Below are 13,194 nucleotides of genomic sequence, written 5' to 3' on the forward strand. Positions count from 1 at the left end.
GGTCAAATGTTTAACATTGAAGATAACAGGTTAAATTGAATTTCAACACTGTGGAATATGATGAAAAGCCATGATGAAAACGTGAGACTTTGCAGCTGATTTGGCCTCTGGGTAATGTAGAACACAGTACTCTCCCCTACTGCTAATGCACTGTTGCAGAGATCTCCCTCGTGAATCACACTACATGTTTTTAACCATCAACCCAATCAATAGCAATGGCCGTAGGGTCAAAGTAAAGTACAAATCCACCCACAGCGAGTATTTCATCAAATTAAATGAATGTTACCATCTTTTACATAAGCTTTTGAACGTAAACAGAATTATTTTCATTTTTACCAGCTTTTTTGGTTCGTTTATGTTGTGTCGGTAGGTCAAATATGCATTCTAGAGAGGCTTCTGTTCTCCTGTAGCATAAAGGGAAACAATTTGTTATCCACGTACTCCAGTAAGTGGCAGTAGCGAGCATAAAGTTGAGTATAACGTTGGCTTTACACGCCATCAAAGAAGAACTTACTTACCACAAAGATGGCTGCATGTATGTCTGCTAACCTGTCCGATCATTCTTTCAGTACTAATGATTTGGTGCCGGAATGGACTCGAGAAGAAGTCAGCACTGGGGTGAGAGAAATAAGAACGGAGCGTTATTTTGGTTGTTTTGTTATGTTTTTTGTTTGCTAGCGCTACCACATAAGTTGACTTGTCCCCCTGCCGCGTTAGCTTGCTAGCTAGCGTCAAAGATGATGCGGCAAATAAACCTTAGCCACCAAACTAATAGCTAGCTGGTTATCCTTATCGAATTTATGCTTCACAACACTGTTTACTAAAACAGATAATCGATAATTGAAGAAATGTAACATGTTTCATCCACTTGCAGACAACTATAATGGCTGTGGAGTTTGATGGAGGGGTTGTAATGGGTGCCGACTCCAGGACAACAACGGGGTATGTTTCTGTGCGTGCAGAACTTGTTTGGTTAACATCACAACAACAACCGTTCAGTAACTGTATTGAAACACTTCTGTAATCACACTTTTGCGCAGGGCTTACATTGCCAACCGTGTTACTGACAAGCTGACCCCCATACACGACCGCATATTCTGCTGCCGTTCGGGGTCTGCTGCGGACACACAGGCAGTTGCAGATGCTGTCACTTATCAGCTGGGCTTTCACAGGTAAGACCCAGAGAACTCAACAAAACACCCCTGCAGTACAATGATCAATTCAGGCCCTAACTATGTAGAAAGTTTTACAGTGTGCTTCTGAGTTCACCATTGCTTAAGATAAGAGTTGTAGCCCTTTTTAATCCCCAGATGGATATTGCACTGTTAAAGTAGCAGAGGTAGCCTAACAATTAATTTGTCCCTTTCTTGGCTTGCTGCAGTATTGAACTGGATGAGGCTCCTCTGGTTCAGACAGCAGCCAACCTGTTCAAACAGATGTGCTACAGATACAGAGAGGAGCTGATGGCTGGCATCATTGTTGCCGGTTGGGACAAAAGAAGGGGTGGACAGGTGGGTGCAAAGCTCTGGAGCATAACCTCTGTCCCTTCCACACTTGGCTGGAAGTATAAAAGAAGTGACCCTTCAATCCCTCCTCTCCCCCCAGGTGTACACAGTCCCCATGGGAGGGATGCTGGTGAGGCAGCCAGTGTCGGTTGGCGGGTCTGGAAGCTCTTACATATACGGCTTCATGGACTCTAACTACAAGACAGGGATGACCAAGGAGGAGTGTCTTCACTTCACTACGCAGGGTGAGTAGCAGTTAGGATATGGTTTTTACAGTTCCAATCCGCTAAGATTAACATAAATGCACAGTAGGGTTGTTTTTTTTTTTATCCATTTGGTGGGGTAAATTATAATCTCTTACACATACCATGCTTATGCTTACTTAAACCTCAAAATACGTTACATATATGTAATAAATACTTCCTGTTATTTATTTATTTTAAATACTGAATTTCTCATATTTCTGCAGCTCTTGCGCTAGCCATGGAGCGAGACGGATCCAGCGGAGGAGTGGCCCGTTTAGCCGCCATCACAGAGGAGGGTGTAGAAAGACGTGTGGTTCTGGGAAACCAGTTGCCCAAATTCTTCAATGCCTAAAGGCAGATACGTTTCCCAAGAAGACAAGGAGTTACTCCGTCCTCATTAAGCCCTAAATTTAGTTCTACGTAAAATCAGAAGCCATGCGTCTGTGTTTTTCACCACTTTTGTTTTTGTTAAATTAGATTTGTTGTGTAATAAATAACGGTCTTGGATTTACTGGTGTCATTTCTACATTTTGAACCAGCTGACACCGCAAACAAGCACACATTCCTAATACATGTGACATGTAGCTTTTGTGAGCAGACAGTCATAGCTGCAACTCGCAGCTCTATTCACTGTCTGCAGCACATGCTGTGCTAGTGTGGATGATGAGGAGTTCTGGAAAACTCACCGGTATGGAACATACAAGTGACTCATCATGATGGAACGAACTGCTGTTCAGCGTGGCCTACGCACAGTTATAGATTAGGCCAAAAATGAGTTAGAAGCTTGTCAAAATATGTACCTGCGGGATGTGCACCCAGTTTGTTACGTCTAAAATCTGCTTGCACGATCCATTTAATCGTAGTTGGGGACATGTAGTCTTGTATGACTAGACATGAGTATCACACGTTGCTTGATTGCGTCATAGATGTCGCTCGTGCTGCTGCCTATCTTCTTGGCGGGTATCACCGTCAGACAACCTTAATTTATTGACATCGTTATTTAGCTAGCTAATGGGAAAATAACATTTAAATCCAGTGACATTAATAATAACCGCGTGTTTTATTGTATAGACCAATTTAAATGTTGTAAAAACGATTACTATATATCAGCGATGTGGCATTTGGGAGACAAGCAAAGATACCGTCAAGACCAACAACACCCTCAAGTTACAGATCATTCAGAGGTGATAGATGGTGATCAATTCCTTACATTTGCCAAGTGAGTAAACTGAAGATAAAATAGCTTAGCATATGAAAGCAGAAATACTGTGTCGTTATGTCATGCAAAGTTGACGCATGTGAGCACAGTGTGGTTTTACAAGGTCCCTTATATCCTCTCAGGAAGTCAAGGGTTGTGCAGCGTCAGCGTGAACCTGACCACCCTCTGCTTCCACCAATTTACAATCCGGAAAACAGAGAAGATATTTGGCAAAGGACATTTGGCTATCAGTCAAGGTGTCCACTCCCCACTAAGCACTCAATTGCCATTTAATGCTTGCCATTTCTCCATGTTTGTCAGTATAATCAGTAAGCTATTTGGAATGTGACAACATGGGTCTATTTTTATACACATTGAGAGTTATGTGCTGTGTGTTTAGTGAAGATGAGGAGTCCTTTGAACACACACCCTACAGCACTTATCAGATACAGAGGTTATCCAGTAAACCTGAAGCCCAGGTGAGTTTGCAACCGACAAGTTAAATGGAAATGATGAAAAAAGGAACATGACCACTGCACACTATGGCCATGTTTGGAGTGATCTTAGTTATTATTTTGTCTTACGGGGTATGCTGTAATATATATGTCTGTGTTTAATGCTGTTCCACATACTCCCTAATAAAAGATGATTAAGTTATCTATCATCTACTACCTTCAATTGCAGTTCAATTGCACAACTTTCAAAGATATATTTTCTATATGCACAGGTCGGTACGGCCATTGCAGAAAGGCCTCCAGCTTCACAGCCTGGTAAAAGACAAAGACTGCTGCATTCTGGGAAGTTACCCTCCCCGGCCGAGCTGATGGGCCGGAGGAAGAGAGGCAGGACAGCCGGGGCGTTGCCAGGGAGACAGGTCACGCAGCCCAAAGTGTCAGCCGTGATGCAGCACATCGGTGATCTGCGTAGGAGACAGGGCTCCATCGACCGGTAAGACCTCCTGGCAGTTTGTAAATTAAACACTTTCGCAGGACGTGTTGTGATTACAGCCCGTTAACACAACACGGAACTATTTGCACACACGCATGCTGTGTTCAACACAGGTCAGAGAAGGAGAGTAACAGTTTGCCAGGTTGGCACTTATGAATAAATATATTGGATATATATGAGGGGGAGCCAGTAAAGAGAAGACACACTAATGTCATTACTGTTATTATCATAACATTGCATCAATGGTCATACCGTACTTACAATTACAAGACAATAAGAGATAACATAGAAACGATCCCAAACCTAGGTTGAAGAGAGAGAGGTGGTGGGGTAAGGCAGGACTGCCGAGCCATGCAGAGGGGCCAGAGGACAGTGACAGTCCCAGAGCAGAGGCCCCTCAGGGGCCAACCATGAGCTGCCGTGAAGACCAGACAGAGGACGGAGCAACTGTCTCAGTCATTCCAGAACATACTACTTTTAAACCGGAGGTATACAAACAAAAACAAAAAACATTCAACCTTAACATTGAGATGTAATTTTTTTTTTTTAAACGAGTGATAATTCAAAAAGGATGAAGACAGGCTTGAGTTTTAGCTGGTCACAGGTTTGGAGGTTGTAAAGGAAACGTTTTCACATCACATTTAATATTGTCTGTGCATACAGAGTCTGTTTGGGGGATTTGAGGAGGCATCACACCTGGCCCCTGGGGGAAATCCAATGATGTCGTTCGTCCTGGCAACCGCTGACAGACAAGCCAAGGGAGCGTGGCAAAGCCCTCGACTGTCTCATAAAGAATTCTGGGGCATTGAGCACCACGCAGAAGAAGAATAGTTCAGTTCCGTATTTATAATTGTATCAGTTTGGGGTTGGGCTTTGTTGATCTGCAGTGTTAGATAAAGCATGAATCTTGTTTGTGTGAGTATTCACAATGAGATATATCCATAGGATATGCAGTAATTCATTCTCATAAATGTTCAAACCAATAAAGATAAGAAGGTAAATATTTTTTGTTTGCCCTATCATGTAAAGAAGAACATAAGCCTGTTCGGTATTTGAAAGGAGTTGCTAAGGGCTTGAACTTGTTCCTGGTATGACTGACATTCTTCCCAACCCCTCTGGATGACTTTGTTCCCTCAAGACATGGCTGTGCTGTCTTTGAGGTAGTGAAGTGTGATACTGATCCCTGCAGCTGTTGACAGAGTTCTTCACTTAAGAGTCCTTTGACCTTGTGCCGTCTGAATCAAACTGTCATTTTGCTGTCCAACGTGTATTTGTATTTAGGTCCAGGAAAATAGTGGAAATAATATGTACCAAAATCTTTTCACGGAGTTGGTTCATAATCTGAATAATGCTTTTTAATATGCAGAACTATTTTCATTCTCTTAACTCTTTAGCATCATTTGAAACAATGTAGCTGATAAATTAAAATGCTTTATTTCAACAAACATGGCAAAAGGGCACCATGCATGACACACATTTTTCAGTGTCTTTGTTCAGTCTAAAACCTTGGGACAAGAATTTGAAACTTCCTGCTAAAACAACTGACTCATAATTTCCCAGAAACGATTAGGAAACATTATAAAATAGCCCTCCCTCTCCCTGATGACATTCCGAAAACGAAACTGAACGAGATAGTTGAAACATCCTAATCCATGATGGTAAACAGTAAGCCCATCAATCATTTCCATGGCTCATGCCTGTTAAGTGTCGCCTCTTTTGCTTCGGCCTGCATCTGCCTTTGCCTGATGACCCTTCAGTCCACCACGCTCAGACATCTTCAGATCGAACTGGGGGAACTGCGTCAATGGACCGGCCTCGAATGCAAAGAGACAGATGATTCCATCTCGCGCTGCGAGGTAGGTGAGTAATAAAAATATGCGTGACAAAAATGTTATTCACTTAATATAAGTACAATTCTTCATTCTTGACTGCTAACATGTCCAATGCACACTTAAGCCTGATTCTCAAATGGTATTTTATTAGTTCACCATCGGTTGGAGATTTCGTGTGAATTACACAAATTTGACATAAAATTACATGTTTACAATTTGTACGAGTTTCACTTCCGATGTCACCTCTGGCGTGTGATACAGATGTCTAACTCTCACAGAGGTTATCAGTGGGACCGAATAGTCGGCGGCAGAGAAAAAAGGGACGTTGCCAGGTCTGGTAAACGACGACAACGCTGTGCGGGTCAGTCTTGTTCTCTCCCGTTTCCCACTTTCTTTCTCTTTCTGTTAGACACAAATTAAACTTAGCATCCCTCCTTTTTAGCTGGGAGGGTTGCTGTTCTTCATCTTCAACCACTGTCCTTGCACTCATATGGTGAGTTAATCCTTTCTTGAACTTCGCACACTTGCCAACTGTGTGATGCTTAATTATTCTCGATGATTCTAAACCAAGCCTATTCTCACAGACGAAGATGATTATACACTGATCAAATGGGCTGTTGGGAAAAGTCTGGGGAATGGATTGCAAGTAGGCCTATCTGGAGAAACGGTCACTATAGTAACAGAGGGGACATACTTTATCTACAGTCAGGTATGTGTTCAGGTATCATCTTCACTGTAATCCTTTCTCTGGGAGCATTGCATTGTGAGACCTGCTGTTATGCTGTGTCCAGGTGCTGTATAAGGATACCACATGGACCATGGGACATGTGATTAAAAAGCGAATACATGGAACAGTGACCAGCTTGATGAAGTGCATACAAAGCATGCCTAACAACATCACAGTGGCTCAAAACACCTGCTACACTGCTGGTGAATATGACTGCAAGCTAAAATCACACAAATAGTCTATGGGATGGTGAACGTTAGTGAGAGCACCAGTGACATGTCTGATGTTTCCCCCCCAGGTGTCCATTACCTAGAGCCAGGATCAACATTGGAGGTCTCTGTTCCCCGTAAATCTGCTGGTCTAGTACTCAAGGCTCATGCTACCTTTCTCGGCATGTTCAGTATATGACGTATTTGACTCTGTTGCCTCAACATACGCTACACCTCAATGTCGCATGCATGGATACATATATTTATCCAACAGTAAAATGGTAAATGAACGTGCATTATCAATTTGGGAAAAATGACGTTCGATGAAATAGTGACCTCTTGTGACCGAAGGAGTACTTTGTTAGAGGCGATGTAAAGCCAACTGTTGTATAAGTGTTCAATCGTGATATTCGATCGGTAGTTAATTAGGCTACGTCTTTTCTGCTGGTATATTTGTCTGATTTAGTTTGTCGTCTTCGACTCGATTTTGTTCCAAGTAGGCTATTGCTATTTACTAGGCTTTTGGGTAATAACGGATGACTTACAAGTAAAAAAAAGTATTTTATCTGTAAATGTAAGAAAAAGTGTTTACATTTGTTGACTGTCTTACCTAGCCTATATTTTACCAATCAATGAGAGTTTTTCTTGTGCCCTCTGAGGAAGGGGCCGGAAGTGCGTCTACCTGCCTTGGTACAATTGTTATGATGACCAGTAGATGTCACTGTGACCACAAGATTCACATCGTGACGTCAATGTGGTGTCAATAAATACTTCATTTGAATCATTATACTATTACTGGTTATTCATAGTATTGATACTATTGTTACTATTATCACCCTTCTTGATGTTTTGCACAATTGTACAAATGAAAGTAATGAGCAATGCCTTAGTTGAATTTTCTCATTCTATTCTAATAATGTTTGTTTGAATAATTATCATCCTTGTTGTTATTCATATTAGTCAGCTTGATCAATCTAGCCAAAAACAACCGAAGTACATTACAAAAGAACACAAGTTGGCTAATGTTTCATGTTAATACATAAGTCACACAACTGCCAAAACTACATTGTTCAGCCACTTTATATAGGTGAGGAAGTTAGAAAGGTTGAAAATGGAAAGTGTCCTCTTCCTCTCCTGTGGCCACAGCTTTGCTCTGTAACCTTTATTGTGTTGTAGGGTCAGCTTTGCGCTTGGACACTTAATAACAATCTGCTTCAAGGGCGGAGTAGGAAACTGCCCTCGCGCCAAGTTTCCATAAACAGACCTGACCAGGCCACCGCTCAGAGCAATGTTACCGTGTTCTGATTCAAGCAACAGACATCCCTAACAAACGAGGGTTCATAAGATAAAACGAGTACAGGATAAGTATGATGACAATAGAAGGCCAAGGGGGGGGGGGGGGGGGGGGGGGGGGTAAAAGGGTAGTGCCGAATACAGTAAGGAGGAGATGGTCATACTGACACTTTCTCTTTTTGATGGTCTACTATTTCCATGGTTTCCAGGCAGAGCAATCACCCTGACCTAGATAGTGTTCAAAGGCAGAGATATGCTTTGCAGATAGCTCCCTCTGGCCAGCTTCTCTCAGCCTGGTCTTATCACCAGGTATGTGCTTGAGCTGCAGCACAACATGCAATGTCTGGTGAAGTCTTACCGGCACATACATTAACACACACAAACACATATACACGTACATGTCACAATACAAACAAGAATAATCGTTACAATGCCTCTTCCCAACCAGTGACTACCAGGATGAAGACCAGAGGTCTGATGTGCCGTTAAACTCAGTTGCTACCTCTAGAGGGCGCTGTGAGCCCATCTGAGGGTGTCTGGTGCCGTGAAGCTCCTTGGTGTTACAGTCAGATGTCCAACAGAAATGGGAGTGTTTCTCTCTTTTTTTTAATCAAAGTTAACGTTTGTTAAAGTCCAAACTGTTTGTTGATACAGCCATACACAAGAATGCTTTGTCGTTGAATAATAGAGGGATTTCAAGAGGATCTTGAATCGACACCACAGATGGGATTCTATCTAAATGTTTATTTGCAAAAGCTGAGGGAATTCTCTTTTATTGCTGCAGTGTTGTTGTGACATGACACACAACCACTCAGAGACTATTTAGATTCAGCGAAGGCCCATAATCCCCCTCCCTTTTCCTCCCAGTGTGGCTGGTTCCTTCTGGAACAGCCTCTGAGGCTCCTGGCTGCCTGGGGGGCTAGTTGAGCTGCTCCTGGGGGGATGGCAGGAAGACAGCCTAATCCTAGAGGAAAAGGAATGAGGCTGTGAAATAAAATCTCTCTCATACCTATGAGATTAGACTGAAGTCGTTTTTTTTTTTTTTTTGTCTCATTCAGAACGTCATTTTGGTGTATTTATTGATTAGCCCCAAGCACTGGGCTATGTTTTAGTATGAGAAAGAGAAAAAGATGGAGAGAAAGAGAGAAAGAGAGAAAGTGCAAGAGAGAAAAAGAGAAATAGAGAGACTGCTTGCTCATTGTGTAGAAGCAATTGTTATGGTCACTACAGATTTGTTGATTTATTGCCTCGGCCACAGCAGTGGTGGTGTTGTTTGTCCTCCTCTCCCTACTTCTCTGCTGCCTTCATCTCCGGAGGATGTGGTCCAGGCAGAGGAGCACTAACACTCTCCCTGACCACAGGCCACAACCTTAACCCTCCGGTCAGCAGACTTAACGTCTGTTCTCCATCTCCTTATCTGTGTGTACTTTCCAGTCAACCTTTATTACATCAGCCCAGAAGCACAGGCACTGACTTCAGTCAGTCTGAGTACTGAGCCCCAGTACTCACGGACGTCTCTACGAGCATTGAAAGGAAGTCTGACGGCGAGATCCATCTGTTCACAGCCCTCAAAGATCCCATCACATTCTGAGAGAAGAACACTGGACACAGATCGCCAGTGGGCAGTTGGCTTTAACGGATTCATTTATAATTGATCGGCCCTAATGAGAGAGCAGGTCTTTTGTTGAGAGGCTGCTAATTATGCACGTTTATTAGCAAGTCAGTGTTTGCCTCAGTCATTTTACATTTTAAACACGAACAAAAACGAAACACATAGCCTATATACAGTACAGAGCCATCCAATACATGGATGGATATACAGACTCACTTGAAAAGTCCTCACCTCAGTGCTGCTACTACACCGTGGAATTACTTGAATAGCTTTTTGGAATCCAAGTGGTTTCCTATGGTTAAAAGTTGGTACATGAGCTTTAGTGTCTGGCATATGTCTGTGCCAAGGTCGTCACGGGCAACCGGTCTGTACATTTTGATTGACACAGTCTCTCACTCGGAAACCATTTTCCATTTCAGCAACAAAATGTCTGAGCAGGAAACATATTGAAACATTTACTGTTCAAAGGAAAGAGATGGAGCAAGAAGTGATCAAATGCACTGTATGCAAAGAGTTAGAAAGTTGTGCAAGGCTCAGGGTACAGGGAGTTTAGCAGCACACTGTGTTGAGTGCCAAGCTGTACATTGACACAGGACTGTAACCACTGCTCACATACTGTACATATCCACACTTCAAGTTGACACAAAACAAAAGATCATGTTGTTTCAAGCTCAAACCACTGACAACCGTGTCTCGTACAAAGCTGTAGTAAGCAACAGTCTAGCAGGTGGGAGCCTCTGGTTATTAAACCCAATTAAGAAGACAAGTTGTGTTGAGAGGATTTTTCTTCTGTCAGTGAGAGAGGAGGAGGGTTACAAAACTGTGATGGCGTGCAATTAGTCACTGTATCTCCACCGTCCATAGAGATACATCTGTAACACTACATCATTGTTCTTGCTCATCTAAACTTCTGGAGGCTAACTTCCTTTATCTAGCGAGGACGACTCTTTGGACCAGATGGACAGCAGCAAAACCACAGATCATTACGAAACGTTGGTTTCCCAAACCATAACACCATTTAAAACGCTTCTCTATACTTTTCCTGTCATCTTCAAGTGACCAGGTCCATAAACACAGTTATATTTAGCCGTGGACAGATGCGGTTCTGTCCAGTTGTGTGACCATTGTGCGCGTTGACCTGGACAAAAGAACACATGCATTCTCCTTTCAACCCAGCCGAGAAATCGACCTCAAGAAGGCTGTGACATCTTCGGCTAGTCACTCAAGACAAACAAGGACTGGCACGACCAACATGCCATGTTTTATATGTGTTCTTTGTCTTTTGTCAGTAGTGTGTGGACAATAAATCACCAGCTTAAAGACAGCAGTTCCTCGGAAAGGATCCTTTGGGAGCTTTTGATATTAATGCATGCACACACACACACAAGGGTGAACACCTGTATAGAATTATACACAGACCTCCTCTGTCATTACACGGCAGTTAGTTACCCCAGGGGGAGGTGTGTGTGTATATGAGTGGCGGGAGGTCTATAATCGATGCTTACATCCGCAACGAGAAGCTGGAAGGTGAAAAGAGAGGAATTATTGCTTGAGGTCTGAGTTCTTAAGTGTGCCTCAACCAGCATGAATGACAGGGAAATATTTTTGCAGGTAAAACATGAAAAAGTGTTTTAGAGGACAACAGAAAGGCACTCTGCACATTAAGAGTAATATTGACCTTCAATATTGCAATCATTTCAGACCGCAAAACTAAACAGGCTTGAAACATGTCAATTTCGAAAGAGCGTGAGGTTGTTGGAAATCTGTTGGATGTAGGATTCTGTTTGTAGACAAGAATGGCTGTTTGATCGAGCATTGAAGATGTCAAGTCAATTTGTGATCTGCACTGGTAATAAAGCACAACATACTTAAGGAAAACATTTTTAGTGACGTGAAATGCCCCCACAACCTTAAAATACACACAGAAAAACACACACAAACCCTAAGGGAACTGAACTGAATGAAGTAACAGGCTCAATTAGATAAATGAACACAAAGTTATTACAGTCAGTTATGGTAGTCATTAAAACAGTCTTTAGGGGTAATGTTGGGAGAAGGCTGTGGTCGAACCGGACTGTGTCTGGGAATGTGGAAGACGCAGAGGCAAAAAGTGCAGATAATTGGTAGAATAATATTGTGACGGTATGTTTGATGGATGAGTCTCTAATTTTCAAAGTCACTAGGGAAATCAGTGCAGGAGAAAAGTGAGAAATTCTTGTCAGCAGGACCACAGTGCTGAAGGTAGCCAAGTCAGGAACTTAATGTCACCCATAAAGCAGAAATAGATGCCAGCCTTAAACTCTGGTACCTCTGGGACACTGATAGATATTCAAGGAATGGAGGTTCTCCAGAACTCTGAAATGATAGCAGCAATCTAATGAAATATAGAGTAATAGCTTGAACCACAAACCCTTGCTATCATCTTCTGTGTGTGTGTGTGTGTGTGTGTGAGAGAGAGAAAGAGAGGGAGTTTGTGTCTAAGATATTAGTTTGTATCCATGCTTGACCAAGGTAAGCAAAAAAGATGAGAGAGGTGAGGAAACCTGATATAACAGCACCATGATGCACCAAAAATCCAGTGGTTTCAGTTCGTCAGACAGAGTAAGGCCCAAAATGTGTGTAGGTGCCCCTGCATGACAATGGCACTAATTAGGGATGCAGTTCTGCATTTGTGTGCTTCTGTGTGTGTGTGAGTGGCGAGGATTTGTAAGTTGAGTCCCAACTGAATTAAAATAAGTTATTAACCAGGCATCTGAATGGATGTACTTTATGATTTAAGCAGCTCACATCAATCCAAGCCCATACGTTAGTCCAGTCATGTCTGTAGGAGAAAGATAAGTCTCAAAGTGAACTGAAACTCACCCTAAAATTGAGCTTTAATGTGCTCTCTCCAACATGCTGGTAACAGGCCTGTGACCAGCTTAGATTATTGAACTGTGTCGCTATGGGCCGCTGGCTTCCCTATACAGGCGCTGCATGTCTGCTACCAGCAGAGAGGGGGCCTGGGAAGGGGCTTCTGCTGGAGGTGAACGTAGGAAAACCTGCCTTTCATTAGCAGAGAGAAAGAAGGACTCGGTTCAAGGAGAGGGTAGCTCTGTTCTCTGTTATGCATGCATTTCTCCAAAGCCCTGCCGCCCCCCCCCCCCCTCCCCAAACGCCAACCCTTGCCAACCCCGCCCCCCCCCCCCCCCCCCCCCCCCCCCCCCCACCCTGCCCCGCCAACACACACATACACACACATCTTAAAATTACAGACTACAAAGTAAACATGTTTCATTGTCCATATGGAGAGAATAAGTTGTTGCTGTGGCGTGCCACCATTTTACTGAGCCCTCTACATGGTGACGACCTGCAGCCATTTTGTATCTGAACATCCACGGCTATACTCGGTCAACTCTGCCGCATAAACCCACACCGTTACTCACTGAGAAGCATGAAAACCACCGTTTGTGTTCAAACACATTAAAAGTAAGCACCTTTCGTAGGACAAGACACACTATCATAGATATTTACTCTTTTTGGCAGCTCTTCATTACAGTGAGATAGATGAGGAACTAACTGGGCCAGTAGCTCAGACATGCTCCTCATACTGAGGGGCTGTAATCTCTGCTAAGAATTCAGTGGT

General features: G+C 43.0%; 3 protein-coding genes across 6 annotated transcripts; all 3 read left to right on the top strand.

The window, feature by feature from the left end:
- Positions 1 to 482: 482 nt before the first annotated feature.
- Positions 483 to 2,257, top strand: LOC124467885 (proteasome subunit beta type-6-like). Its single transcript, XM_047020382.1, has 6 exons — positions 483 to 618; positions 875 to 942; positions 1,041 to 1,172; positions 1,382 to 1,511; positions 1,606 to 1,750; positions 1,975 to 2,257. The coding sequence occupies exons 1-6, from the start codon at positions 526 to 528 to the stop codon at positions 2,100 to 2,102; spliced, it is 696 nt and encodes a 231-aa protein (XP_046876338.1). The 5' UTR covers positions 483 to 525; the 3' UTR covers positions 2,103 to 2,257.
- A 1,058-nt stretch (positions 2,258 to 3,315) lies between these two features.
- LOC124468170 lies at positions 3,316 to 4,894 on the top strand. Its single transcript, XM_047020787.1, has 4 exons — positions 3,316 to 3,427; positions 3,676 to 3,896; positions 4,204 to 4,384; positions 4,560 to 4,894. Exons 1-4 carry the CDS (start codon positions 3,332 to 3,334, stop codon positions 4,725 to 4,727), a joined length of 666 nt encoding a protein of 221 aa, XP_046876743.1. The 5' UTR covers positions 3,316 to 3,331; the 3' UTR covers positions 4,728 to 4,894.
- A 618-nt stretch (positions 4,895 to 5,512) lies between these two features.
- tnfsf13 (TNF superfamily member 13) lies at positions 5,513 to 7,466 on the top strand. Of its 4 annotated transcripts, none has more exons than XM_047020508.1 (6): positions 5,513 to 5,752; positions 5,990 to 6,089; positions 6,171 to 6,221; positions 6,313 to 6,437; positions 6,520 to 6,658; positions 6,754 to 7,465. In XM_047020508.1, exons 1-6 carry the CDS (start codon positions 5,549 to 5,551, stop codon positions 6,861 to 6,863), a joined length of 729 nt encoding a protein of 242 aa, XP_046876464.1. In that variant the 5' UTR covers positions 5,513 to 5,548; the 3' UTR covers positions 6,864 to 7,465. The 4 variants fall into 4 exon arrangements, 3 of the variants coding, with proteins under 3 accessions (XP_046876464.1, XP_046876465.1, XP_046876466.1); XR_006956131.1 differs by having other exon boundaries at positions 5,527 to 5,756; positions 6,007 to 6,089; positions 6,754 to 7,033; XM_047020510.1 differs by having other exon boundaries at positions 5,544 to 5,752; positions 6,007 to 6,089; positions 6,754 to 7,463.
- The last annotated feature ends 5,728 nt before the right edge of the window (positions 7,467 to 13,194 follow it).

The sequence above is a fragment of the Hypomesus transpacificus genome, chromosome 5, assembly GCF_021917145.1.
Source record: "Hypomesus transpacificus isolate Combined female chromosome 5, fHypTra1, whole genome shotgun sequence".
Taxonomy (NCBI): domain Eukaryota; kingdom Metazoa; phylum Chordata; class Actinopteri; order Osmeriformes; family Osmeridae; genus Hypomesus; species Hypomesus transpacificus.